The 27,043-nt window shown below is 43.9% G+C and overlaps 3 protein-coding genes across 9 annotated transcripts; 1 reads left to right on the top strand and 2 right to left on the bottom strand.

Moving 5' to 3' along the window:
* Positions 1-171: 171 nt before the first annotated feature.
* atxn2l (ataxin 2-like) lies at positions 172-9,497 on the bottom strand. 6 transcript variants are annotated; one of them, XM_079367125.1, is made up of 24 exons: positions 9,274-9,366; positions 9,010-9,096; positions 8,553-8,598; positions 7,955-8,011; positions 7,780-7,851; positions 7,063-7,264; positions 6,758-6,876; positions 6,417-6,508; positions 6,012-6,218; positions 5,514-5,824; positions 5,134-5,217; positions 4,907-5,050; positions 4,522-4,599; positions 4,339-4,400; positions 3,561-3,892; positions 3,192-3,261; positions 2,929-3,090; positions 2,773-2,836; positions 2,202-2,368; positions 1,882-2,014; positions 1,436-1,545; positions 1,012-1,194; positions 763-892; positions 172-304 (listed from the first exon to the last, which is right to left on the bottom strand). In XM_079367125.1, exons 2-24 carry the CDS (start codon positions 9,024-9,026, stop codon positions 246-248), a joined length of 2,901 nt encoding a protein of 966 aa, XP_079223251.1. In that variant the 5' UTR covers positions 9,027-9,096; positions 9,274-9,366; the 3' UTR covers positions 172-245. The 6 variants fall into 6 exon arrangements, with proteins under 6 accessions (XP_079223251.1, XP_079223250.1, XP_079223249.1 ...); XM_079367124.1 differs by having other exon boundaries at positions 8,541-8,598; XM_079367123.1 differs by lacking the exon at positions 9,010-9,096 and having other exon boundaries at positions 9,274-9,497.
* A 518-nt stretch (positions 9,498-10,015) lies between these two features.
* On the bottom strand, positions 10,016-21,894 carry sh2b1 (SH2B adaptor protein 1). Of its 2 annotated transcripts, XM_079365469.1 has the most exons (10): positions 21,683-21,893; positions 18,276-20,373; positions 16,815-16,916; positions 16,453-16,544; positions 16,281-16,363; positions 16,002-16,157; positions 15,186-15,397; positions 14,347-14,521; positions 13,130-13,220; positions 12,408-12,547 (listed from the first exon to the last, which is right to left on the bottom strand). In XM_079365469.1, exons 2-10 carry the CDS (start codon positions 19,974-19,976, stop codon positions 12,526-12,528), a joined length of 2,634 nt encoding a protein of 877 aa, XP_079221595.1. In that variant the 5' UTR covers positions 19,977-20,373; positions 21,683-21,893; the 3' UTR covers positions 12,408-12,525. The 2 variants fall into 2 exon arrangements, with proteins under 2 accessions (XP_079221594.1, XP_079221595.1); XM_079365468.1 differs by lacking the exon at positions 13,130-13,220 and having other exon boundaries at positions 10,016-12,547; positions 21,683-21,894.
* A 1,961-nt stretch (positions 21,895-23,855) lies between these two features.
* LOC306837731 (heat shock 70 kDa protein 1) lies at positions 23,856-26,491 on the top strand. The gene is made up of 2 exons (XM_079365470.1): positions 23,856-23,980; positions 24,291-26,491. Exon 2 carries the CDS (start codon positions 24,310-24,312, stop codon positions 26,227-26,229), a length of 1,920 nt encoding a protein of 639 aa, XP_079221596.1. The 5' UTR covers positions 23,856-23,980; positions 24,291-24,309; the 3' UTR covers positions 26,230-26,491.
* The last annotated feature ends 552 nt before the right edge of the window (positions 26,492-27,043 follow it).

Here is a 27,043-nt window from a genome sequence, read left to right on the forward strand (position 1 = left end):
AATCGTCTTCGGTCCATCTTCGTGTTCGTGAGTGAAAACAGTCAGTATTTACATTTAAAAATCAGACAAGTCCTGTGTGAGATGTTTCTGTGTGAAAGATAAAAGTGTTAAGAACGATGTGTTAGTTTGATGTCAGGGAGTGGGAATGTTGTAAGATGTTTGGGGTTTTAGTTGTTTTTTTTTTCTCATGTCACTGAGTAACATTTGTCTTCCTCGCTCTTGGATCCAGCTTTGACGAGGAGGTTTCAGTTTGCAGAGGGATGGAAGGAAAGCTGCTGGGAGGGGTGAGCCTGAACCTGAACAGCTGGAAGACACAACACAAAGACACGGTTCTTATATTTCTAGTTCGCCAATTTCAATCTCAGAAAGAAACCGAGGGTGCATAAAGGAGGATCCATAAATCATACCAGTCAATCTTTGACACGGATTAACAGGCAGCACTAATGTTGTCAAAATGTTTAACCCTTCAATTGAATTTTTTTGATAACAATGAGAATGAACAAAGCTTTAAAACCAATTGAACAATTTTTTTTTTTTTTACAAAAGTCTTGAGAGAAAGACGAAACTGATCAAATATTTAAAAAAAGATCAATCACATTATTGGGGACAATTAAAGACACTTACTGAATAACACAAACAAATGAGCCACATTTTGATGAAACCTTGCCAGTGTATGGTGTGCAGGAGTTTCCTTGCACATTTTTAAGTGAGTAAAAATAAGAAATGTTTGAGCCAATGTGTGCGCCTGGAGTTCTGCTTTACCTTGTGGGTGTCCAATGTAGAAGTGTTGTGGTGCTCCCTGCTGGAGGTTGGAGCTGTTGCCTTGCTGAGGAGAAACGTAGTGCAGCATGACGGGGTGGTGAGGTCCTGACATACCTCCTTGGACATGAGCCTGCAGAGGACAAAGAAGACACAAACTGAGATTTGATTCTTAACTGGCGCACAGGCAGAGGATGGGGATTTCTGTGGTGGTATCCAGATTGACTGGAAGATGAAGTTGATGATATTCACCTGTGTGAGCTGACTGATTGAGGGGAAGCCGTGTGGCAGCTGCTGGTGGGTGGGCAGGCCGTACCCCTGCATGGCGTACGAGGCCTGAGGGGAGCTGTGGCCCGGCGGCAGGTTAGGAGGGGTCGGAGCTGACAAACCTCCAGAGTGAAACATCGACTGAGGCTGAGGACCGCCCTGATTCGACTGAGAGGGACACAAATCACAGAAGGAGAAGGGATGAACCAAGGTTTCCTCGAAAGCTGTTTGAAATGATTTATAACCATTGACGCCATGATTATTGTACTTTTTTAATTTTGCAGTAACTTTAAACAGATATTCATACTGTAGATGTCCGAGACAGACAATAAATGATGCTAGTGAACATTGCTTTTGATCTGTCGTCTTCCATATAGAGCACTGCAATCATGTGTGAGGGCACCCTTACCTGAGAGTGACCTGGACTGGGTGCTGTGTGCTGGGGTGGTGGTTGATTCCCGGTGGGGGTGCTGGAGGGTTGAGGATGGATGGCACCCGAGTGGTGAGAGAAGGACTGAGCTGAGAGAGAGAGAGAGAGAGAGTCACCAAGCAAGAAAGTCAACACATGTTTTTCCTTCCAGGTCAAACTGTTGATTCACGCATGTAAAGAACTTTCTCCATTTGTTCACAATGCTTGAATCACACCCTCCTTCTCCTTTTGTTTTTTCATAGCCCGGAATTAAATCACAACACTTGACTTAATATGAGATGGTCTCTACAAACTGAACTATGTAAAAAAAAAAAGAAAGAAAGAAAGAAAGAAAGAAAAGAAGATCCTTTTTTACTGAAACAGTCTGCTATGGGTTTGTTAGATTAAATGATAAATATCTTCAATCAAGCTTAACGTCTGCTTACCATACATGGCCTGTTGTTGCCTCGGCTGGCCCTCCGCCTGGCCAGGATACTGGGGACCAGGGGGACCCATGGGCTGAGGAGGGACTCCAGACGTCAGCATCCTCGCACCCCCCTGCAGCATGGAGTAAACCGGCTGCAAAGAGACAGAAGCCTGATTGGTCGATTGATTCTAAAACTTTGGAAAAAGTTTGAAATGCAGTTTTTTTTTTCTCCACCCATGAGTGTAGACATCTCAATTTTTACATGTGTGTTCATATTCATGTTTATTGTTTCAGTGAGTGGTTGTTCCGGTTGAAAAACTCAGTTTGCCTCCTTTGTACCTGTCCGTGGTAGTGTGGGGGCATGGCCTGGATCACCTGACCGTACTGCAGGTAAGACTGGGGGTAAGGTGAAGCCACCAGTGGAGGTCCTGCAGCTGAGGCTGCAGCAGAAATCATGGGGGACGTCTGGGAGGCGTGATGCTCTGGCCGCTGTCCCACCACTGGGCCTGAAACAACAGGAGAGCTTTTAGCTGAGAGACATTCTGAGCTTCAGTCCTGAAAATAAATACGATATAATATTATTCCAACTGTCACCAATAGCATGCATTAAAAGAAAGCAGTGTGGAAATGGATGTGCAGAGGACTTCCCCACAATGCATTGTGGTACTTACTTAATGAACAAGGGGAAAATTCCTTGATTAAAATTTTTTATCACTGGATCAGCATAACTACATAGATCTGAACATTTCTCTTCCACCCGTCAGTTCTCCTCACAGCTTAATAGTCTCTGATCTAATCATTGTTATTCTTCTTACTGGCAGGATAGAGATGTTCTGTACTGAAATTAATAGAAGGATTCATCCAATTGAAACATGTTAAAGTAAAAAAAAAAAAAAAAAAACAGACCCACCTTTAGGTCTGGGGTATTTGCCCTGGTTGACAGTGGACATGGTGTACTGATAGATCTGAGGACTCTGAGGACAGAACAGAGGGATGTTCAGATTACAGCAGAGGAGAGGTTTTGTCCCATGATGAATCTCTGCAGACTGAGATAAAAGAGTCCGACCTGCATTGAGTGTCCTTGGATGTGGAGGGGGGAGACATAGGACAGGTAGTGTCCCGACGGGCTGCTGTAGATGGCTCCTCCCCCTGGCTGTCCTTGTGGAGGCAGAACCAAGGAGGGGCTCGGAGGCGTTGGTCGAGGAGGAGTGGGAGTCAACGCAGGCTTCTGTCAAAATAGAAAAGTATTTATGAAGTCCAACTGCAAGACATGGATTAAAATTTAAAAGGTCTTTGTTTCTGTTTGCGTCACGGTTTTAACTAACTTACCACAGGGGCGTTTCCTTTTATGGGAAGGAACTCTTTTGCATTTGGATTTAAAGTAGAGTTTTTCACATGCCTGGAAGAGAGAAAACAGCAGGCAAGATTTAGAATGCAATTAAGTAGAAAAGGTCAAACCACAACAAAAGAAAAACACCGGGGGACTCGGAGGCATCAGGTATAAAAAATGAATCACAAACTGATGCACAGGTTTCAAATTTGAATTCACAAGGTTTCTTATCTCTGAAAAGTTGGAGATCAACCTTTATCTACGAGTGCAGAGGTAAAAGATAAAACAGATAAACCGACAAGCGAACCAACTTTGTCACTCTTAAAATGCACGCCACTACCTTCAAAAGATGAGGAGTAGTCACTTACGTAGCTGTTGCACAATCAGCCTCCGGTTGATCACTGCTCTCCAGAGAAGCAGCCCCCTCGATGCTAGGGGCCACAGCTAACTGTGTCATCCCAGAGTCCAGCCCCCCCGGCCCTGAGGACTGGTGGCCAGCAGGAGCTGGGGGGGTGGCAGTTGGGGAGGGTACAGTTGTTGCCTGCTGCAGGTCTTGAGCAGAAGGGGTGAGGGGGCTGACAGGTTTGGGTGGTGCAGGTGAGGAGGGGGACGGGGAGGAAGAGTCGGCAGGTGAGGCTGAGATGTGCTGAGTAGGATCCGCAGAGGCCGGGCTTGTTGAAGGAGAGGAGCTGGGCTGCAGCTGAGAGACAAACAGGGAGACACTGAAACATGTGGAAGGAGAAAATGATCCACTCCAAACTTGAACCTTTAGAGATACTCACAGCTTTATAGATTCATAAACACAAGTTTGATCAGGCTTCATTTGTAAGTACACTTTTATTAGCTGGTAATGAAATTCATATGGATGCCTCTTTATGTGCTATAAAAACAAATAAGCATGAAGATTGACTTTTTAAATATCAGTATTATTTATGCTTTACACTCCTGCTGCAGTGTAGAGGTCGGACACAGCGATTAACAGCCTGCTGCAGTAACAGACTTATATTTTAGATTTTGACACTATAGATTCTCAATGAGTAATACAACCCCTTATGACCCCTGTATGACCCCTTATGACCCCTGAATGGTGTCTACACATCACTTCATGTGTGTAACCCCAGTCCCGTACCACAACATTTTTCTTACCCTAAACTCTTTGCCAAACTTGCGCAGCTCATCCAGCTGAGATCTCTGCTGGAAAGAGGGAGCTGAGAAAAGACAGAGAGGAGGGGGGGGGGGAATCAAGGATTTTAGAAGTGACAAAAGTTTGTCCCACCTCCAGTGTAAAATAGAAAAATGGATTCATATGAACCACATCAAATGTTTTACCTTTGCTGCCCTTGCCTTCCTGTGGACCGGACTGACTTTCAGTTCGCTCTTTAGCTGCCGTGCTGAGGATTTCATTTACTGTGGAGGACAAAGACAAGAAGGTCAACTCACCAATCAAGAAACCACCCAAATGTTAAAAAAAAAAAAAAAGGTTATTGGAAATGTGTCCAGCTTCACTGGACTTGTTTATATCAGTTTATCAATGAGAGCTCAATGCTCTGTCATAGCTTCTTTTTCAACATTTTGCACATCCTGTAAACTGTAAGGTTGTCAAGCTGCTCAATTTCAGCTTTTACCAGTTTGTAACCTGAATATAAAATATAAATACATCAAATCATCATTTGTTATTTAACTTCAGACCTGAACAATAAAACTAATATCTCACCATCAACAGGGAAAAGTGGCGTGGGGCCAGAAGGTTTAGTGGAGGTGGTTGTTGTGGTAACAGCAGAGGGGGAGGAGTCCAAGAAGGTTGGGCCAGCCATGTGGTGGTCCTGGGGAGGGACGTCTGGTTTTGGAGCACGGGACACTGGAGGGAGGTCGGAGGTATGGTACTGAGTATGCATAATGAAAAACTGAAGATTCACAGAGAAAGACCCTTCTTGTATCTACCTGCATTGGAGGACTGTGAGGTCGGGGTCCGCAGGGTCCTGGCACTCTGAAGTCTCTGAGCTTTGGGTGATGTTCTGGAAGGAACTTGGGAGGGAGAGAGAGAGAGTACGAGAAGCGGTTAGAGCCAACACACTTTTAAAAGAGCAAAGTCCTGTTACGCTCTTCTGTGACCCATTTACTCCCTCACTGTTTTGGCTTCAACAGACAAACGCTGCTTTACAGCAAAAGGGCATTTTTCAACCCCCCCCCCTTTTTTATTTTTGTCTATTGTTGTGGGAACGAGTCGTCACCTCATCTTGCGAAAGCAGATTGTTGTTTACTGTTGTTTATTTGCCTTCACGAAACAAAACAAATAAAACTCTTCATGGCGCACAACGTACCTCCGTTAACAGACGAGCGCGTCGTGTCAGCCAGCGCTTGGGGATGTGAGAGGGAGTGCGGCAGTACGTGATTGGTGCAGGGCGGGCTGCTTGCAGCTGGCGGGCTGCTCTGGGACTGATGAGGAGAGTAGGCGTTTCTGACGGACAATGGGCTGCTCGTTTCAGAGGGCGGTTTAGGGGAAGACAAGCCAGGTGGCGGGTGTCTGGAGGAAGCGGGTAGAGTGTTGCGACCGGAGGCTCCGGATCTCCCGCTGCTGCCAGACAAGCCGATCTCTCGAGCCCGCTGGGGGAGAGGAATGTATTTACCCTCCCTAGAAAACCGGCACATAGACAGGAAGTTTAAAAAGAAGCTCTGGCAAGCAAATTAGTTAAAAAAAAAAAAAAAAAAAAAGAAGAAGCAAGGATCATCACATTTTTCTCTAAAAAAACATTTGAAAGTTTTACCTTAAAATGAAAGCCAAACTAAAAAAGACCAAAGCATGTGCAAAGGATTCTTACCTGCCACTGGAGGTGAATCCAGGGCTCCCCCGGTCCTCCCTCTCTCGCAACACAGAGCTGTATTTGTCCTCCTCGCTCCGGCCCTCGTCGTTCTCAAGAGATACTCGCCTGCGGTACTGCAGGCTTCCCTCGATCTCATTCGCCAACCGAGCTGCCCGCGCTTCCCGCTGCCTGTAGACCTCAGAGTTTCCCTTCTCTAAAGGCATGCTGGGAGATCAGACAGGTGACACAAATGAGAAAGCAAAATAATACACCACATCATCTGGAGCGAAGATGATTTTGGAAGAGTTTGCTGATAAAAATGACATTTATTTTGGGTCATTAAATAAAAGGCTTGTGCAAAAATAAAGAAAGAGATCCCGACATACAATTCCTTTTTCTATGCGTAAATGTAGTGAAACTCACGTGTACATGGAGAGGCTGGAGTCATATGTGGACTTCACACCGTATGCCTCTTCATTAAACTTGAACATCTCATTGGCGTCCCAGCCGTTTGACTGTGGAACATTTTTGAAACAAAATAAGTTACAATCGCGGCTACCCCCCACTCTTCGCTTCTGCTTCTGTTGTGAACACATTTATACTGGGACCAGTTCAGGCTGCGGCAGTGACGGCACCACGAAAAACACTTCTATCTTGTATTACCATGTTATTCAAAGACTGAAGGTGGGAAGCTCTGCATTTTTTCCTGTGAGTGTCAGAAGTGATTTGGAGAATGTACTGCTGTTGTGAATGTATTCCCTCACCGTGTCTGACTCCAGCTCAAAGTTTTCACCGTTTCCATTGCCGTCCCATCGCTGCAGAACCTTCTCCTGGTGTTCCCCGTTCACCCGGGACGAGCTGATGGCCGTGTCGGTGAATGTGTCTGAATGAACACACGCGCAAACAAATTTAGTGAAACCATAAATAATCCAGGCCAATTAGACACAAATGTTTCATTATGGATACTGAAAGGTCATATTATGTTTTTAAACTTTACCCACTTTCAGTTTTTAATTCCCAGCACAAAGATGAAAAATGAATAAATCAATGAGTCAGCACGTCTGTGTACCTCTGACAGCAAAGCTCAAGTCGACATCGCGGCAGGTCATGGTCACCAGGTCGGCGGGGCTGAAGATCATGGTGTCAGTGATGTCCTCAATCTTAGGCTGAGATGCCTGGTTCACTTCTACTCCTCCTCCTCCTTCCTCACCTCCTCCTCCTCCTCCATCTCCCTCACTGCGTTTATGAACAGCATCTACAGCAAGCTCACACTGATAATGGACGAAAAGTTCACACAAAATCAATCACAAGATATTGACCACAATCATCATTTATATTTTACAATGTGCTGCTGTGTTTAATGTTTTTTAATAGTGTACATACAGGATTGTGTAATGGGTAACAATCCAATGTATTCCCACGTATTACCATTTAAAAACAACTAAAAAAAAAATAGGAGCAAGAAAACGTTGGGCAACATAAACAAAACATCTGATCAGTTTATTCACAAGTTTCTAGTTTCTGATGCTTTTAATGAAACGTATTTAGATGAAATTATTTGTCAGACTCTCCAAGGTTTTTATGATTCACTAACCTGGAATGATCAGAATCAGATAACAGCATGAGAGCAACCCACCCTGAGCGTGAAGTCATTGAAAAATGGTTGACGCGTGAAAGTAGGTAAAATGCATCAGCGTGCATCCTTTGTACAGCCTTTAGTAACCATGTTGTGTTTAAAAAGGTGAGGTTCAGTGACAGTCTGGTGCACTATAATGAATCTTTGTACCTGTGAGCTCAAAGTCTTGAAGATTCCTTCATACACTGTGCCGTTTTTCACTCTCACGTCACAGGTGGAGCCCTGAAACCAGCAATGAGGCAAAACTTGAGGGTGTTTTCTTGTCATTCAAACTAAATATCGTTCAAGTGTCAACTTTTGTAAGTTACGACAGCGCAGTACTTACCACAACTGCAGTGAGAAAATGAAGCATTCTGGCATTGTTGTAGACGCCTTCGAATAACTGCAGGCACAGATCAGATGTGAGAACAAATCACGCCCCTGTGATCAGGGTCAAACCTCGAAAACAGACATCCCTGTTATCTGTCGTTAAACTTGACTGGCTTCAGCGTTCTGACATTTCTAACACAGAGTATTAGGAGACAAAAATTTAATATAGTATCATACTTATTTTGTATCTTCTTAAGTGTGCTTTTATTGTGTTCTGATAAACTGGGACTTTTACCTCCTCTGATCATTGACATTTGAGAGTGACATTTGTATGGCCTGTATTAAAGGCAACACCTTTGTTTGTATGTATAGGATGTTTCCTTAATGACACTCACAATCTCGTTCCTTTTTATACAAGCGGATTTTTACAGGAAGCTTTGATCCTTTTAATACTTACAGACACACACACACACACACACACACATTACTTTACACTACATTACAGAAACATCCAGGTATGCATAGAAACACTTAGCTGTGATTAATAATTCATAAGCTACTCGTAACATTGGTGAAAAAGACAAGGAGCTGTAACAACTTACTAAGCTGCTTACAGGACATGACGGACTCTGTGATGGTGGTTTCATTGTGCTCCTGGTCCTGTAGAGGTTGAAAAATAAATAAATAATAATAATAACGTCAGCTAACAGCTAAAGGTATCAAGTGCTCCCTCAGTGAGAACAATAAACACACAAGCCTCAAACAGGCATCACGGCCACCTTCCAAAAAGCGAGGGACAAAAAGGTTGACACCGCATAATTTCAAAGCTCACAAAAAAGGTGCTATAATCTAAAATATCTCCCTTGAAGATAAAGTAGAAAAACTGTACATTGTTGTATAACGAATACATACAAATCAGCTAGCTTCTTAGTACGCTAATGTAGCTAGCTTAGCGCAGACGTCGATTTTTTTGTTGTTGTTGCAACAGACGCGAACAAACCGCGAGAATTGATGTTGCCATGGCAGCAGAAACTTGACAAGTGAATAATGTTTTAGTATGTAAAATAATACTTTTTAGTCATGTGCATCCCTGTTATTCCCCGTCTCGTCGCTCCAGTCAGAAGTCACACGGTTTGACAGGCCAAACACGATACACCGCTGAAAAACAACAAAACACAGCAATGGGTGCGTTTGATTTGGCAAAACCCGGCAACTGCTGTCCACGTGACACAGGTTTGCTACTGCGGGTGGCCGGTTCTGTATGGTACAGAATACACTGAAGTATTAATATTGTTACGCGTTATTAGAAGTTGAAGTATCTAATGATGCATTTACCTGCAAAGTGTTTTTAGCTGTCGCTTAAAACCGTGTGTAGAAAAAAATGCCGGGCTGCAAAGATGATACATAAGGAACGCATCAATCGTAAACCCAGCCCAACGGTCTGATGCAGTCGCGGATTGGATAAACCGCGTGTCGATCATTTTTGACCTATCACATCACTGGTCGAGGTCCTGTCAGTCATTTTCCTCACGAGCTGATTCTGAAAGGCGATGTTGATGAAGGTCATGTGAGGAAATAAAATTGAACAGTAACATGCTGATATTCAGCTGTATCCCCCACAATAATAAAACGATACTTAAAAAAAACAGTTGAAAAATATATTTGAAATAGGTATTTTTCTTTGGATTACTAGGATGTTTTTCCTTTATTAACCTGTTCGCCTGATATCAAAACAAAGGCAGTCTGAGAATACTATTTTATTATCATTATTCACACTCATTTGTTTGTAATGTAATGAAAACTTTATCTGTCATGAGCTCTTTCGTTGTACCATAGTTCCTTTTAATTATTATTTTTTTTTTAATTAGATTTTTGTTTTTGAGCTCCTATAACTAAGCCTTTTAGTGTGGTATGCACATGAACTGCAGGTAAAAAAGGTAATATCTATAACTACAAAAACACTTACGGGCATTGTTTTTGCATACATTAATTTACTGATCAATAACATACCTGCACCAAATCCCACCATTAAAGAAACAGTCGAAAAAAGAAGAAGATAAGACACAACACAAAAAAGCATGTTTCACTATATTTATATTATATCATTAAATTCAATGTAGTACCTGAAACTAACCACACGGGTGGACAGAAAACACTGCCCACCCTCAACACACGGTCCCAGCAAAGAGAGAAAATAGACAGAGAAAGGCACAAAGAGTTTTGAAACTGAGAAAAGGATACAGAACATGATGATTACGGGTTTGGGGTTTGGGGTTTGGGGGGGGGGGGGGGGGTATATAGACAAATACATGAGCAAAGAAAATATCTGTTGAAATGACTTGGGACGTTACATGGTGTATAAAGAAAGCGACCTCTAAACTCAGAGTTGAATGGAGACAGAGCGACACGATTGCAGACACAGAAAGGCACAAGTAGAAAAAGTAGGTATTTTCATTGACATTTTCTGCTAACTGTATATTTTTTTGATGAAAGGAGGATGAGCTCGAGGAGGAGAAGACAGCATGAAAGAGAGTGAGGACACTGTATAGTATAGCCTTGAAAACAAGGCATTTTAGTAAAATCTTGTTTTTTTCCTCCTTCTTTTTATCCCAAAAATAAAAAAGGCACAAACACATTTGAATTACAAGATGGAGTTGGAACATGTTACATGGAGTAAGCATACAAAATAAAAACAAATAAAATTACTTATATTATCATGACCGTCATTATTATTTCCATCAATATTATTGTTATTGGTATAATCAACAAATTTTCTTAAAAAGAATACACATCTCTGCCAGTTCAGCTTTCTTCTCTTAGTGTTTGTCAGAAAGAAAGAGAGAGAGAGAAAAGGATAGAGAGACATAGACCTAGTGATGCTGCAGAGTGTGTTTGAGGTAAATGTTTCATGCCTGCTCTAGTTCATATGCCACCGAGACCCAAGGCTTTACATCCTCTTTTATTGGGAGGTACAGTCAAACCAAACTCCATTCAGAAATCTGTCCTTTTGATGCTGAACTGAATTTTTCACTCAGAGTTTCAGGTAGGTGTTGTAGTCTGACCCCTGATCAGAACTTGCTCCAGTAAACTGCTTTCGTTAGCAGCTATGAAACAGACTATCATATATTGCAACATTATGGTTGTGATCAAATGTGGCTTAATGAAGAAAATACATTAAAATGTATACATTTTTAAGAGAGATTTTTATGTCCCTGTCCAAAGCCATCTAACTCAGCTGACAAATAATAATAATTTACCTGGCAGAGAATTTGGGGGACTGCTGGTTTTACTGCTGCCTTGGTCCTTCAGATTTTTTGTTATTGCATGTTGCACAAATACTATATTGGATCTGAACCAACTGTTCACAAGCAGCAAATTCAACACAACAAAAAGAAACCCAACAGATTAAGGCAGATGTAGATCAGCAACTCCTGTGTCGTGCAAGGTCAAATTATTGAGCTAGTCGTTGAGTCTGGTGGCTTTGATGAGAGGGATTTAAAGGCTGATTCTGTTGGGGGTTTTTTGTTTTTTTAAAAGATCTTACCATTACTGGAGCGGTTTATTATTGTTTTTGATGTTTCTGTAATTCTGTCAGACATGCTATGTGGCTGCTGGCTGAAGGAATCTACTGAATCAAATCAAAAACAAACATTTTTCAGTAATTTTGACCACAAAATATGCAGGCCAAGGTTAAAAACCCCTAAATGTACTGTCATTACGTGGGTTGAATTTTAAATGGAGCAAGCTTTGACGTCGTTTCCGTAACAGTGAGAGTGTAAAGTATTGGGTCTTACCTGCCACAGTACCTGTGTGTGTGTGTGTGTAGAGTGTGTTTGGCCTCTGGCTGGCCTGTGCTGTCTTGGCAGGACCGCTGTGAGGTATTGGGACTGCTGGCTTCACAGGGGCTTGCGCTGCTGTGAGGCGTACCGGCAAAACAAAGCTTATTGGACTAAAATAACAACAAAAGAAATGTACCGCTAAGTAGTGGTGTAAAGCTGCTCGCGCCCGTCTCTTCATCTGCTTACTCTTCTCTCCCTCTCTCCTGTATAGTGTTAGTACTTTTTTTTTACCTGCTCCTCCTCCTCCTTTCCTCCACCTTGCTAACAACATAAAAATACTGGTTATGAATGGCTATGATGTACGCCGCCTCATCCAAACTCACGTTCGCTCACACACACACACGCACACTCTGGCACTAACACACACACACATACACACTCCTCCTCCTTTTCATCCTCCTGTCCTTCCCTTCATCAGAAGAAGGAGTACTGGTTGTCGATGGCTCGGGGCGCCCTTGCTCCGTCCCTCTCCTCCCCCTCCACAGCTTCTAGTTGGCGGAGAGGAGTGTCCCTGTCCCTTTCCTCCCAGTCCTCCACTCCTCCTCCACTACCACCTCCGCTGCCTCCACTTCCACCTGCTGCTGCTCCTCCACCTCCTCCTCCTGTTGTTGTCACCACAGGTGTGCCTCCTCCTCCTCCTTCTCCAGCACCACCTCCAACTCCCGCGACCTCTGTCTCATTTCCTCTCTCCTGGGGAGGAGTCGGCGGAGGCGGCCGGCCAGGCGGCAGGGGGGGAGGCTGAGGAGGACTACGGGGTCTGCTGGTCAAGTCTGTATGAAGAAGACAGAGACGAGAGGAAGGGAAAAGAGAGAAGAAGAAAAAAAGACAGGGAGGAAACGAGAGAAAAGTGTAAATAAAGGAAGGCAGAGGAAGAGAAGGAGGAGGCAAAAAGCATAAGGAGTGAAGTGACAGCATAGTCGGAGGAGAGGAGGGAGATAAAAAGAGAAAACGAAAGGAGTTGCAGGTTAGATGGGAGGAGTCAGTTGTCATGGAGTCCATGGGAGTCATGGAGGCAGTCCAGCTCCAGCAACACACACAAACACACACCCCATTTTTCCAACAGTGGTCTACTCAATGTCTCAACTCCAATCGGTAGCACAAACAATGATGAATTTATGGGCATGAGTTTGAATTGATGGTTTTCGTAGCAGCCATCCCTAAGTGGCTCCATCCACACAAATTGATGGATCTTTACTACTGATGATGACGCCTAATTCACTTAACCCGAGAGTCTCATCCAGATAGAAAATGTATCTCAACATGTCAGATATGAATAAGCACATAAAACATCATCAAACACTCAGCCACTCCTTCTCTCTCTCTCTCGCTCAGCCGAGTCCGGTCTCACTTACACACAGTCAGAGATGGGGGTTGATGGAGAGTCAGGATGGCGCGTGGTGATGACATCACAGACTGTAGGCCGACTGCCTGCCCTGTCCCGGCCTGCAAGGGGTGAGCGAACGGATACAACAGACAACAACAGATATGTCAGAGAAGCGACTGGGTAGATGGTTACAGCCGAGGGGGGGGGGGGGGGGGGGGGGGGGGGGGGCAGTTACTTGGATTTGACACAAGTAGAATATGAGCTCGCCTTTCTGTGCGGTGTAAAAAAACAAAACAAAAAAAAACAACAGGATATGAATCTCCAACCAGGTCGTATGTTGAAAGGAACATTTTTAAAGTAAAGTGCATTTTCATTCTTTTTCTTTTGGGATCATCCTCAGCACTGTCAGGGCTGTTAGCTGGGTCCATGTTCGAGTCTGACACGCCCATCTTCTTCTTCAATGCGAGTCGGAGCAGTCGTCTCTTTTCCATGAATACAACGTCTTAACTCTTCACCACCACGTGGGAAAGTTTGGAGCTCCCTTTTTGCCCGGTTGGTTTTTTTATCCTCAGCATCGGGTACTTTTTAAAATGTAATTAAGTACAATTCTATCCCCATAATACACTTAAGTTAAAGTAAAGCAACTGATTTTAAAAACTATAAGAAGACAGACGAGCTACTCATTTACAGAATGACTATCCAACCCTGGTGAGATACTAGTGGACCAGTGTGATACTGCTGCATGTAGTGAAGAGACGAGGCAGAAGAGTTAGGGACACTAAAAGAAGGAATGACGCGGCTGTGCTTGGCATATCACGCAGCATGTATGTAAACACAAGCGGCCAGCATGCAGCGTCGTACAGGACGTCGGCACAAACACCTTCATTGTGATCTTCAGGATGCGTCCTGAGGATTTCCACATGTGGTGGACGACTGGCTGAAGGTTTTAGACATGCTCCAGATAAAAACTGACTGTTTGAAATATCCAACAATGTTTGAGACTGTTCCTTTTCTGTCTGTCTGTCTGTTTGAATTGGTCTGCACCTCTGTGATGTGGGAACATTTAGTCTAAAGAAGATCATGTGTAAAACACAATAAAACAACAAAGTCTGGGATTTGAGTAAAGCTATGTGATATCTGAATTCAGTTTCGGGCCTTACAGAACCAAACATCCTTAGCAGACCCATGAGGCCTAATCATTAAACGGCTGTGCGTGTTTCCTCTTTAAATCCGGGGTCATCGTACCTGGCTGGCGAACAGCGGTGGCTCCCACGAAGCTGATGAGTGTGACGTCTGAGGCGCCGCCGGACTCCAGGGGGATCGGGTGCACCCTGAAGTGCTCCAACATATCGAAGATGGACTGGAACCAGAGGTGCTGCACCCTGCACTGACCGTCCTCGTTCAGGGACAAACGGAGGTGCTGAAAGAATAAAAGCAAAGTCCGCAGGTAAAAGTCACTCAACAGAATACAAAATAAGAACGGCCAGATCTGGTTGTAAAGGCTGTGACGTAATCCTAAGGGGCCAACATGTGCGATCAGAGTCAGCTACAGAGAGTGTGGATTCTTTTTTTACTGACAGGCTCGACAAATGAATCCCGACAAATGTTGAGCTTTTGGTGAAACCGCTGTTACGTCACTCTTTTCAAGAACACCAGACTGCAGAACTTCCACAGCCTCATCTTACAGATCACTGCCTCAATAACTGGTTTGTGTTATTGTTTTCATTTGGTGTTTAAGATTTTTGGTTAAAACACAATGTTTGTAACACACAAAACCACAAACTGCCTAATCAGAACCAGAACCAGAAATACTTTATTAATCCCTGAGGGAAATTTGGTATGGGCTGACCAATGGAGGCTGAGTAGATGACCTAATTATTGGGTCTCTGTTTTGTTTGTTTTAGTGCACTTGTGATAAGGACACAAGGCCTGCCACAGTTCTGCATTGTTCGACAGTTCGCAGTGATGATGCTCATAAAATGGAAGAAAAGGATCAATAATAAACCCATTTAAATGCTCTATCCTTCATGGGAAATTAATCAACCTCCCTCGTACCTCTGTAGAGCTGAGCTTTCAAAACTCACCTTGGCCTTGCCCTGGAAGTTAAAGGTGAGGACGTATTCTCCACGCCGTGTCTCACTCTGGCGGACCAGGAAGACGCCGTGGCTCGCCGGGCCTCCAGCCAAGACCAGCTGAGCAGCTTTGAGACGAGACAGGGTGCCGTGGAACCACTGACACTCACTGAGCGGGTGCTCCACCACCTCTGAGGCCGTCGTGTCCGAGAACAGGAAGGAACCTCGAGGGAAGAAGGGTATGAAACTTATACGCTTGAGAGTTCTGACACTTGTACATGGAGGACTTTCAAAGAGAGCGAGCCAATTGGAAATAGGGATGCAACTACTCCATGTCTCTAAACTCCACAAATGTCTTACTAAATACACACACGTCTCGAGCTGATAGTATTCTTCCAATTGTATTGCATTTTGAAGGCCAGTGTTTCTTGGTGAACAAAGTGCGCTAAATGATGCAGTTTGTTTTCACAGATTCGCAAAATTTGAGTGAGACCAGTGGAATTGCGCTTAATGGTTTCACGTTGTGTCAATATAGTGACTGAGAAGACAATCGAAATAGATTTTGAATATACTATAGGAGCGATATCTAACTCTGACACCAAGAGCTTAAATGGGAACTGCAGTTCAAATTCAAAACATTGAATAGGTCCGTCTCCCTCCCTTAAACCTCGAGCTGACGTGCACGCAGGTGAAACATAATATTCCGCCCCCTTCTTGAGCATGAGAACATGAAACTCCAGGTGTAGATCGTGTTGAGCCTCCGTTAATAGTGTGATCTGTTTACAGCAACAAGTTTTAGAGTTAAATATGTCTTTGGATGATGCCTACCTGTGGCATCTGGTGTCTCAGCAAAAGGTGTGCCCAGACTCGCCCCGCCTCCCCCAAGAATCCTGCTGTCTGGTTCGTCAAGAGGGGCTCGAGGTGGCAGCTCCGGTGGGAGAGGATCCATCAGAGGGGAGGAGCCTCCGATACCGCCGTAACACACTGAGACCACAAAACAGGAGCAAAGAGAGATTAAACTTAATATGCACGCCAGGCTAGAAACCAGTGGTATTGTGCCCCTCTGTACCGAAGCATCCTTTTAGTCATTGAGTATCAAAGACGTACCTTGGGACAGTCGGTCAACAATCTCAGGTGTCCCACTGATGTCCAGCGGTCCCCCGCACATGCCTTCGGCATCTTCCTGTTCACTGTGACAGAGAGACAGTTGCTCCTCAAGCAGCCCCACTTACACCTGCTTCATGTCGACCCCAACATCGTAATGCAACCATTTTATTACCTGAGACAAATTCCGTTCCTTATGTCGCTCAGCCATGCTCTCATCTGTACTGCATCACGAGTTTCGATGACATACTGTGCCAGTCCTTCCAGCTGAAAAAAATGGAAGTGGACATAAAGGTACTTTCTTTGCAGGTGTGACTCTTCTTCGTTCATTCTTATCATTAAAATCACTGCATACAAATCGTTTTTCCTTTTAGCCATAGTTCCTAGTATATTTCAGCTCAGTCGCTCACAGATATGTGGTGCCTTTGAAGTCCAAATAGTAGAGTTTGAAAAGGTGCCAGAGTGGATTTCCCTTGAGTGACTTTTCTTTTTTAGTTAAGAAGAGGTAGACAGGGACTCCAGTGAAGGAGTGATTACCTGAAGCAGAAAGGTGTTCTCCTTGTCAGGGACCTCAAGTGCTGTGGTGCTCCTCACATCCACGATGGAGCAGCAAGGGACAGTCAGCCGTGGCTTTGACGACTGCAGGGACAAACCAGACACTGTAGATAACCGTTTTTTTTCCTTCACTATGACTAACTACTCAGCAAACAGTAAAAACACTGAAGTGAAAAAGGGAGACAGTTATTTAGGAAATGATGGGCCAGTCTTATTATTGCAAGCAATGATGATCTCTTAGATCCTGCCCGTCACATCCCAGTGCTTTCTTCAGGTCTCAAAACAGATTGTCTTCACTGACCTACAGTCGAAAACCTAAAGATTTCTGTTCACTCTTATATCAGGGTTTTACATCAAGTTACATTTCTTCAGGATTACTCACACTGGCCCTGTAACCCTCCTTTTGATTCACAAAAACTGCGAAGAATTTACTCTCCTAATGAGGAAAATTAAATCGACCTGATGCAGAAGTAATGTATCAAAAAACGTCTTCTAACTTAGTTCTCCATCACCTCTTTGCTTGGCTGCTTTTCACCCTCTCTTGAAGCCCAGACTTTAAATCCCGGGCGTCCAGCTCAACTCTTCCTGTGAGTTTATTTTGTTTTGTCCAGCTTTGGGCGGAGGAACCTGCGGTTTTGCAAACATTTTGCCGTACTACTTCTTGAGAGTAAACCTAAGCAACAATCCTATCGGTGTCTGAGCGTACAATCCGAGGGTTGTGGCGCTGGCTGGAGTGACGGCTCTAAGATGATGCCGGCAATTAACGCATTAAAAGTAGCATTAGCTGTAATTAAGGAATATCTCAGAAGAGTTACAGACAACACCAGTATCACGGGGAATTTATTAATTATGTGTCGTGGCTTTTTATTTATTTATAACTGGCCCAAGCAGGCCAGTGGATCTTGCAATCAGCTGGCCTTAAGCCCTCCAATCATGCGTCCGAGCCAGCATCATTACATTATTATTACATTGTACCTATAAATCTTATTCTTTGTTGTTGTTGTTACACTGGTTGTATCTATGCTTCTCCCTCTATCCCACTTTTCAAGCCCGACACAGTTTCAGCAGATGGCTTTTCAGTCTGGTTCTGCCACTTTAAAGGGAAGCGTTTTTTTTTTAACCACTGTAACTTTGCTAAATGTTGGGTCTCTGTAGATAATATAAGAAGATCTTTAGCCTGCTGTTTTAGAAAGTGTCTTGAGGTAACATTTGTGATGAATAGGAACTATACAAATATTCATCCTCGTCACCTCCTCTGTTCTCTGTCTCGCCTTTCTGTTCTGAGGTCCTTTCCATAATGTTGTTGGACATGCAGGATAACAATCTGAATCTATCTGTGGCAAAAAAACCAACTAAAACCAATAAGGCCTAGGTTGGGCCTTGGACCTGACAAATTTTAGTATTGTCGACACGTTTTAATATTTCACAGAAGAGAACCCTTACTTTAGGTGGAATGAAGAATTCCAAGTAGTACTCCTCTCCTCGCTCACCACCTTCTCTGTCCCGCTCTTTTAGGACCAGGCGACATTTATGCCAGCGTCCTCCTCTCCAGGGCACATTCCCTCCACTGGCCAGAGGCTGCACAGGTACCGCCTGAGCTGATCCAGATGAACCTGATGCAGCATTGTTGTTGTCCGTACCGTGGTGCAGAAGACCAAACGAGAAGCCAGAGAAGCCGTGGCTTGCGCTCAACTCATCAGTGGATGAACTCACGCTCACCCCGCCCTCACGAACGAGCCGGCCCACCTTCCTTGGAGGTCCGACGGCAGCGGCGGCAGCACTGCTTGGAGGCAGCGTGGAGGCGGTGGTTTGGCTGAGGACAGGAGGTGGGGATCGTGACAGTCTGAGTTTCTCAAGACGATGGCTCCACTTCTCCTTTTCGCCTCCTTCGCCATTGCTCCGCCTCCGGTCCCGAGCGGCTTCCGTCAGAGACAGAGAGGTGGCGCTGCTTGAAGACGAGGGGGGCAGCGAGGAGGAGGAGGAGTGGGGAAGAGCGAGGGGCATGGACAGAGACACAGGCATAGAGGAGGTGGGTGTCGGAGGCTGTGTACCAGAGTTCCTCTTTGAGGCAGAAACCAAGGTCGCATCCTGCACACCCATAGTGTAGCTGTAGCTGGAGGGCAGCTGGCTCTGGGCAGAGTCACTGGAGGAGCTTCGCCAGTGCAGGATACCACGGACACTCCCCCGCACACTACGACCCACACTCCTCAAGGAAAAGCGCTTCTTAAGTTTGTTTTTGGAGTTGGGTGTGCTGTTACCTTTGGAGCCAGGCGGAGGAGTTACCGAGGAAGATGGAATCTGAGGAGTGTGGGAGGGGTCCGCACCATCCACCTCTGTGGTCTCGGCATCCTGCTCATCTGGCTCAACATCCTCCCCCACAGACGCTACCCCCAACCAGCTGTCCTCCTCTTCCTCAACCGGTGCTTCTCCGTTCCCGGGGGCAATCATGGCCCCCCGCTCTTCGCGCCTTCCGTTGTTTCCTCCTAATGAGGAGCAACAGGATGACGATGACGAGGGAGGAAGGACTTGGCCATGAGCGTAAGAATCCTGAAATCTGTCCCCGATGCGGTTCTCCAAGACCAGTCGTGTGGGTGCAGCCTTGGACAAGGCCCGTGTCGTGTTGGCTGAGGGACACGGGAGGACACCCCCTCCAGATGCTGACAAGGGGGAGACCGCCTCCTCTTCCAGGGAGGTAGCATCAGACTGGGGAGCCCAGCTCACCATATCTTCCCTCCCTGAGGTACAGCTCGGTGGAAGCGCCCCCTCAAGTTCACTCTGAAAGTGACGAACGAAACGGTCAGTGAAGCGCCGACAGAAGGCTGCTGCTGAGTCCGGGGAGTAGTGGGGGTTCTCCAGGAGAAAGGCCCGAAAGTGGCGTGCAAAGTCACCAGCTGCGACGCGGGCGTGGAGCTCACAAAATTCGGTCCAGCTCAGGCAAGGAGAGGGGGATGGTGTTGGGGTTTCTGACAGGGAGGATTGGTGAGCCTGGGGTGGAGGGCTCACGAGAGGTGGCAATGGGGGAGGCCGTGGGGACAGGGGCAGCAGAGAGGGAGAAGGAGGAGATGGAGATGGGGATGGAGAGGGAGGTAAAGGAGAGGAGTTCACCGCCCCCGGGCTTGGTGGGGTTAAAAGAGAGCCGTTCATGCTTCTAAAAGGCGGGGGACACAGCTTGACTTGATGGTCTATCAAATCACTTCAACCATACAACAGAAAGCTGAAGTGATTGCACAGCTGACTGGGGGCGAACACGGCACATTGGTTTAATAGTTTACAAATGATTGTGAGTGTTGTGCTCAGCCCCATCCAAAATGATGAGCATATATGTACCAGACCCATGCAAGATGGGGTTAAAAGAGGTCAATTATCTCTCAGGCTAAGCCTTCCTGCTACATTATTTTGTTAGATTATATTTTTTCACCAAAAAAATATTGGATTCAAACAGACAGTAAATCCAAGGACAGAGGAGGTTAGATGTGTGAGATTCACAAGGTCTGCCCCTTCTTCGCCATCTGTCATACATGCAGAGAAGTTAAGCCACATCCTGTAAAAACACAAAAACAAACTAAGTTAAACAGTAGTTCAATAATACAGCAAAAAAAAGTATTTAGGCTACTAGTAAAACTTAGAGGGACATGATTCAAAGTAATAATAATGTAGTAATAATAATGGGTTAGTAAAACTCATAATATTCTCATAATTCACCCTCAAATAAACCTCAGAGCAATTAAAAGACTTGCAACATTGATGGGGAATCAAAGGATGGGATGGAGAGGTAGATTTGTGTGTGTGAGAAAGTTGGGAGATCATTGAAATATTTAAGTGCAATAAAGAGCGAGGATGTTGGTAACCAGCTTCTCGAGCACTAAGCTGCCTTAATAAATATATCCGGTATAGGTATAAGTACAAAGATGTAAGCACTGAAATAGATCGTAAAAAAAACGTTTTGGCTTTTTTTGATATTACAATTAGCACAATTTGATCATTTTTATTTTAGTGGCTAAAAGTTAGAACATGAACAGACTCAAATTATTACACTGTGATGATAACATTATTACTGCAGTAATGAGTCAACAGTATTAACAGTAAATAAACAGTATTTCTGGACTTCAGAAAGAAGACACTTAACTTGTAGTTAAATACTTTAGTATTGCATGCATTATTACATGACTTCAGTAAAGGATTTCAATACTTTCATGGTATACTAAATGTCTAAAGAGGAATCCCTCGTTATAAAGTATAAAATTAAGCTGTCTCACTTGTAAAATACACTCTCTATTGCCATTACTACGACAAACCCTAGTGCAAGACTTCCTGAGATGAGTCAACATTGTTATGAACCATAATGAATAAGTGATGGTCCTCTATATGAAGCATGGGAGAAGCTGGCATGCTTTGTCATGAAGATGACTTGAAGTAAACTAAAACATGGTTAAAAAAGACAGAGAAAACAGGCAAATAAAACGCTGAGAGAAACGCAGAATTAGATGCTTATTTTATGAACTGATCTGAAACACTATCCTGCAGACATGAACATGTGTAAGTGTTGCTCATTCAGCTTTCTTTAAAGACGTGTAACGTTGGCTAGCTAACAATAGCTACATCACGTCAACCTGCTTAAGGACCTGATATTAATACGTGATTTTATTTTGGCATGGTTGGTGGGCAGTGTTTTTTCTCGGATTACTGCTGTGACTTGTCGCTGTGATCACCACAGATTGAATCATCCATCAGCAGCTACAACGAAAGATTCTTAGCGAGCTAAGCTAACCTTTAGCCCGTCAGCTAGCTATTAATAAACCTGCTAGCTAGCTATCAATATGCTTCACCACAATGTGCTTTAATTTATCTACCTGTACGTCACTGTCCACTTTTTCCATTCGTGTGTATCGCTGAAAGTCGCACACTTCTCGTTATTATTTCAAGCTACATAACGGTAAAAATATTCTCGTAAAGGTTGTTGTTGTTGCTAAATATGAATATTGCTAGTATGCCTTGCCTGGAACCGTTCTTCTCGCTCTGCTCTTCATTCTCGCGATACTTGGTCGCTCCGCGTTTGATCTGAGTGGATGCCGTTGGGGAGATAAACCTCTGGTGGATTTTTGTCGAATCATTTATTTACTCGTTTCCGAGAAGAAATGACACAGTAAACACGTTGAGGAGGAATGGGAAATGCAGAGCTTCCTTTCAGACTCCCCCCCACCTTTTGATACAAACAAACTTCACGAATTCATACCCTGTTAATTACACACCCCCCCTCCTGAAGAGGTCCAACGTAACTGAGTCCATTATTGGCTACTCGACCATTAATCTGTTATGTAGTTGCATAATGTTGCTGTGATTTCTAGATAATATAATTGGTCACATAGGTAGGATATAACACATGCTTATATGTTGTCATAACTTATACTTTATAGCCTACTTATTTTCTATTACAATAGTCTATAGTTATTTCAATATGAAGAGGAAAAGTAGCCACTGGTGCAACAAAGTGGCCCGTATTTGCGATTTACTAAATGATGTTTTTGGGATCAACATTGCTGCTGCCTTATTTTTGGTGTTACATTTTTTTTCCGAATCTCCCTCTCTCTCTCTCTCTCTCTCTCTCTCTCTCTCTCTCTCTCTCTCTCTCTCTCTCTCTCTCTCTCTCTCTCCCTCTCTATGTACAATGTAAACATTAAATAAGAACAATTAGATACAAATATTTCAGGTAATGAAAGACTAATATGCACAAGACTAAATAAGATAATAGTGCAGTGGTGAGTAGTGCAAAAGGATGATGAAGTAAACATGAGGTAGTTATCTGTCATAGTATTTACATCATAGAGTGTGCGTGGACGATCATTTAAATTAAATAATATACATTCACAGTGACAGGTTAGTTCCAGGGTTATGTCACAGCAGCAGGTCTGACACTCTGACTGTTCAGTGTTCATCAGAGTGACAGGCTGGAGGAAGAAACTGTTCTTCATGTAGAAACTCTATAACCTATGGCTATACTTACCTGCTAAAGTTTGTTATTTGCCAAATAAATAGGTTAAAAATAACACTTTTAGTTTTCAGCAAGTTTTTAAAAGATTTCTAATGTTTTTGAGTTTTAACGGCAGGTGGCCTTATGATTTGTAAAATGTATTAAACATATCCTATCGAATCAAAGCTCATAAAGATGAATTTTAGATCCAGGTATGAAGTGGTCCGAAACTGATGTATTGAGTAATAATCTGTAATACACTATCGATCACACATTTAACAGTGTACACTATTTTCATTACAAATGCTCCATGAAAAACTGTTTATATTGTTGACCATGTTCATGTGACACTTTGTCAGTACCACAGCTCACCTACACGACAGAAAGTTCTAGAACCTTCATTGTGTATTTATCAGTGTTTCCAGGTTAAACGAAACTTAAATTAAGTTTAAACTGACTTAAACGTAAACTTAAGCGTACATCCTCAATACTCAATATATTCTATTGAGTATTGAGGTATATAATATATATATATATATATATATATATATATATATATATATATGCATAGGCTGCAGATTTAAGAATCTCGTAACTGAAAGGTCTTCTATAGATAGTTGCACATTCGTGGTAAAGCTTGCTGCTTTTTGACATGCTTTTTTTAAACAGGAAGTTTAATATAAGCCTATGTGATTATACTTCGGAAGAATCATATTAATTGTCTCTTTTGTTGTCTCACAATTGTCCTTATGACTGATGACAATGAACAGTGCGATCAGTTTAACATTTAAATAGCATTTTCCCGATCTTTCTAGGTTTTGCTCAACTTCTTCAAGTTGATTCGAGTGTTCTTTAAGCTGCATCAAGAAGTGATCACTTAGTATGGGATTTTATTTTCACAATAAAACGAGTTCAACATATATCCCACCCACCACTGCTAGTAACGTTCAACAAGTATTTTATTTCGAAATTCTAAACAGGAAACAGTTTCCATTGCAGATGTTGACTTGATGCAGGTGTGTGTGAAACGTCTGGAAGCAGCCAGAATGAGTGAAGCCACAGATATAAAGCGGTGGGTCGCACAGAACAGACAGTCAAACAAACCAGACGACAGCGTAAGCGACTGAGAGGACGGAGAAGATTATTCCTCTTTACAGCACAGACCATTCATCTTTGAACTGTAAGTAACCTGCTACACTGAATACTGATCCAGAAACTATAATTTACTCTGAAACTTTGAGGATTTGATGTTCGTTTAAAAACAAACAAACAAAAAAAAACATGTTAGTAGCCTATTTTATCTGAGCAAATATAAGTGAAGTAAATTGTCAGTCCCATAAGTACATCCTACATTTTTGTTTGTATTTTGTCCAAATTGACCTAAAGTGAACCGTTTTTACATAAACTAATAATGGTAGATGTGATTGTCACAAATATGTCAATGTACAGTTGGTGCAGTAATCTGTTAATGTTGTTTAACTCTCTCGCAGGTGAACATCAGCAGTAAAAATGTCTTCATCTAAGGGTGTAGCAATTGGTATCGACCTGGGTACCACCTACTCCTGTGTTGGAGTTTTCCAGCATGGAAAAGTAGAAATCATCGCCAACGACCAGGGAAACAGGACCACCCCCAGCTATGTGGCATTCACTGACACAGAGAGGCTCATTGGGGATGCAGCCAAGAACCAGGTGGCTCTGAACCCCAGCAACACTGTGTTTGATGCCAAGAGACTGATTGGAAGAAAAATAGATGATCCAGTGGTGCAGGCTGACATGAAGCACTGGCCCTTCAATGTGGTCGGAGATGGAGGGAAGCCCAAAATTCAGGTTGAGTACAAAGGGGAGGCCAAAGTCTTCTCCCCTGAGGAGATTTCCTCCATGGTCCTGGTGAAGATGAAGGAGATTGCTGAGGCCTATCTTGGTCAAAAGGTGTCCAACGCAGTCGTCACAGTCCCAGCATACTTCAACGACTCTCAGCGGCAGGCGACTAAAGATGCAGGCGTCATCGCAGGACTGAATGTCCTGAGGATCATCAACGAGCCCACGGCAGCTGCCATCGCGTACGGCTTGGACAAAGGCAAGTCAGGAGAACGTAACGTCTTGATCTTTGACCTCGGCGGAGGCACTTTTGACGTGTCCATCATGACCATTGAAGAAGGTATCTTTGAGGTCAAATCCACAGCTGGAGACACTCACCTGGGTGGAGAGGACTTTGACAACCGCATGGTCAACCACTTTGTGGAGGAGTTCAAGAGGAAACACAAGAAGGACATCAGCCAGAACAAGAGAGCCTTGAGGAGGCTGCGCACAGCTTGCGAGAGAGCCAAGAGAACCCTGTCGTCCAGCTCCCAGGCCAGCGTGGAGATTGATTCTCTGTTCGAGGGCATTGACTTTTACACCTCCATCACCAGAGCTCGCTTTGAGGAGCTGTGCTCCGACCTGTTCAGGGGAACGCTGGAGCCGGTGGAGAAAGCCCTGAGGGATGCCAAAATGGACAAGGCACAGATCCATGACATTGTCCTGGTGGGAGGCTCCACCCGAATCCCCAAAATCCAGAAAATGCTGCAGGATTTCTTTAACGGCAGGGAACTGAACAAGAGCATCAACCCAGATGAGGCGGTGGCTTACGGTGCAGCTGTCCAGGCCGCCATCCTCACCGGTGACACCTCTGGGAACGTCCAGGACCTTCTGCTGCTGGACGTGGCGCCTCTGTCCCTGGGTATAGAGACAGCTGGAGGAGTCATGACATCCCTGATAAAACGCAACACCACAATCCCCACTAAACAAACCCAGGTGTTCAGCACTTACTCCGACAACCAGCCTGGTGTTCTCATCCAGGTCTATGAAGGGGAAAGAGCCATGACCAAGGACAACAACCTGCTGGGCAGGTTTGATCTGACAGGAATCCCTCCTGCTCCAAGAGGAGTCCCACAGATCGAGGTCACATTCGACGTGGACGCCAACGGCATTTTGAATGTTTCCGCAGTGGACAAAAGCACGGGTAAAGAGAACAAGATCACCATCACCAACGATAAGGGCCGTCTGAGCAAAGAGGAGATCGAAAGGATGGTGCAGGATGCTGACAAATACAAAGCTGAAGACGACCTTCAGAGGGAGAAAATCGTTGCCAAAAACTCCCTGGAGTCCTACGCCTTCAACGTGAAGAGCAGTGTGCAGGATGAGAACCTGAAGGGAAAGATTAGTGAAGAGGAGCAGAAGCAGCTGATTGAGAAGTGCAACGAGACCATCACATGGCTTGAGAACAACCAGTTGGCTGATAAGGAGGAGTACCAGCACCAGCAGAAAGAGCTGGAGAAAGTGGTCAACCCTATCATGAGCAGGTTGTATCAGGGAGGAATGCCTGCAAGCAGCTGTAGGGAGGAGGCCCGATCCGGAGCCCAGGGGCCCACCATTGAGGAGGTGGACTAATGTGTCCTTTTGATGCGGACACTGTGATCTCTGGGACTTTCTGACATATATCTGTAATCTTCTCTCCTTTGTTCAAGGTGTTTATAATTCATTGGTTCATTATTTAATAAGATATTGAAGGAACCAAAGTGTCTGCTCATGAGCTCTAGCTTCAACTGTCAGTGTTTTTGACATCTTTTAAGGGGCTTTGTCATAGCAGTAATAATGTTGATTAATAAAAATTAAGATATTTTGAGAACTGGCTTTCTGGGATTATACAGTTGCATTGCAGGACTTTGCAATAAAAAAAGAAGTAAATCAACCATTATGCCTTGTTTAGTTTATTCTTACCTTAAATCATTAACATCAGTTGAGTTGTTTATGTGGGAAACACTGAGGAACATATCTCTCAAAGACTACAAATTGAAAGTTAGCCACTTACAAATATTTGGCCTATAAACCGAGATGAGGTGTTTTGAAAATTGAATGCATATATTTCCAACAAGAGGTGAATGTATTGAGACAATGGACTCATCCTGAACATATATAGTGTACATTGTAAACACATTCACGTGTATACATTGTAATCTTACTCTTACAGACTATATGGTGGTACTAGATGGGGGGGGGAAGCTTTAAAAAAAGAATTGTAGTACACTGAATAACCACTAGATGTCACAGTTTCTCTTGTGCCAATAGGAGACCACCTCACTGCACTTTATTTTTCATCTTCAAACAGGTCACATAGTGATAAAATATAAATGATATCAGTCTAGCTTTTATCACTAAATTTACAGAAAGGCCTGATAGCAAATAATCCCAAAAAAATCGATCT

The sequence above is a fragment of the Symphodus melops genome (genome assembly GCF_947650265.1).
Source record: "Symphodus melops genome assembly, chromosome: 17".
Taxonomy (NCBI): domain Eukaryota; kingdom Metazoa; phylum Chordata; class Actinopteri; order Labriformes; family Labridae; genus Symphodus; species Symphodus melops.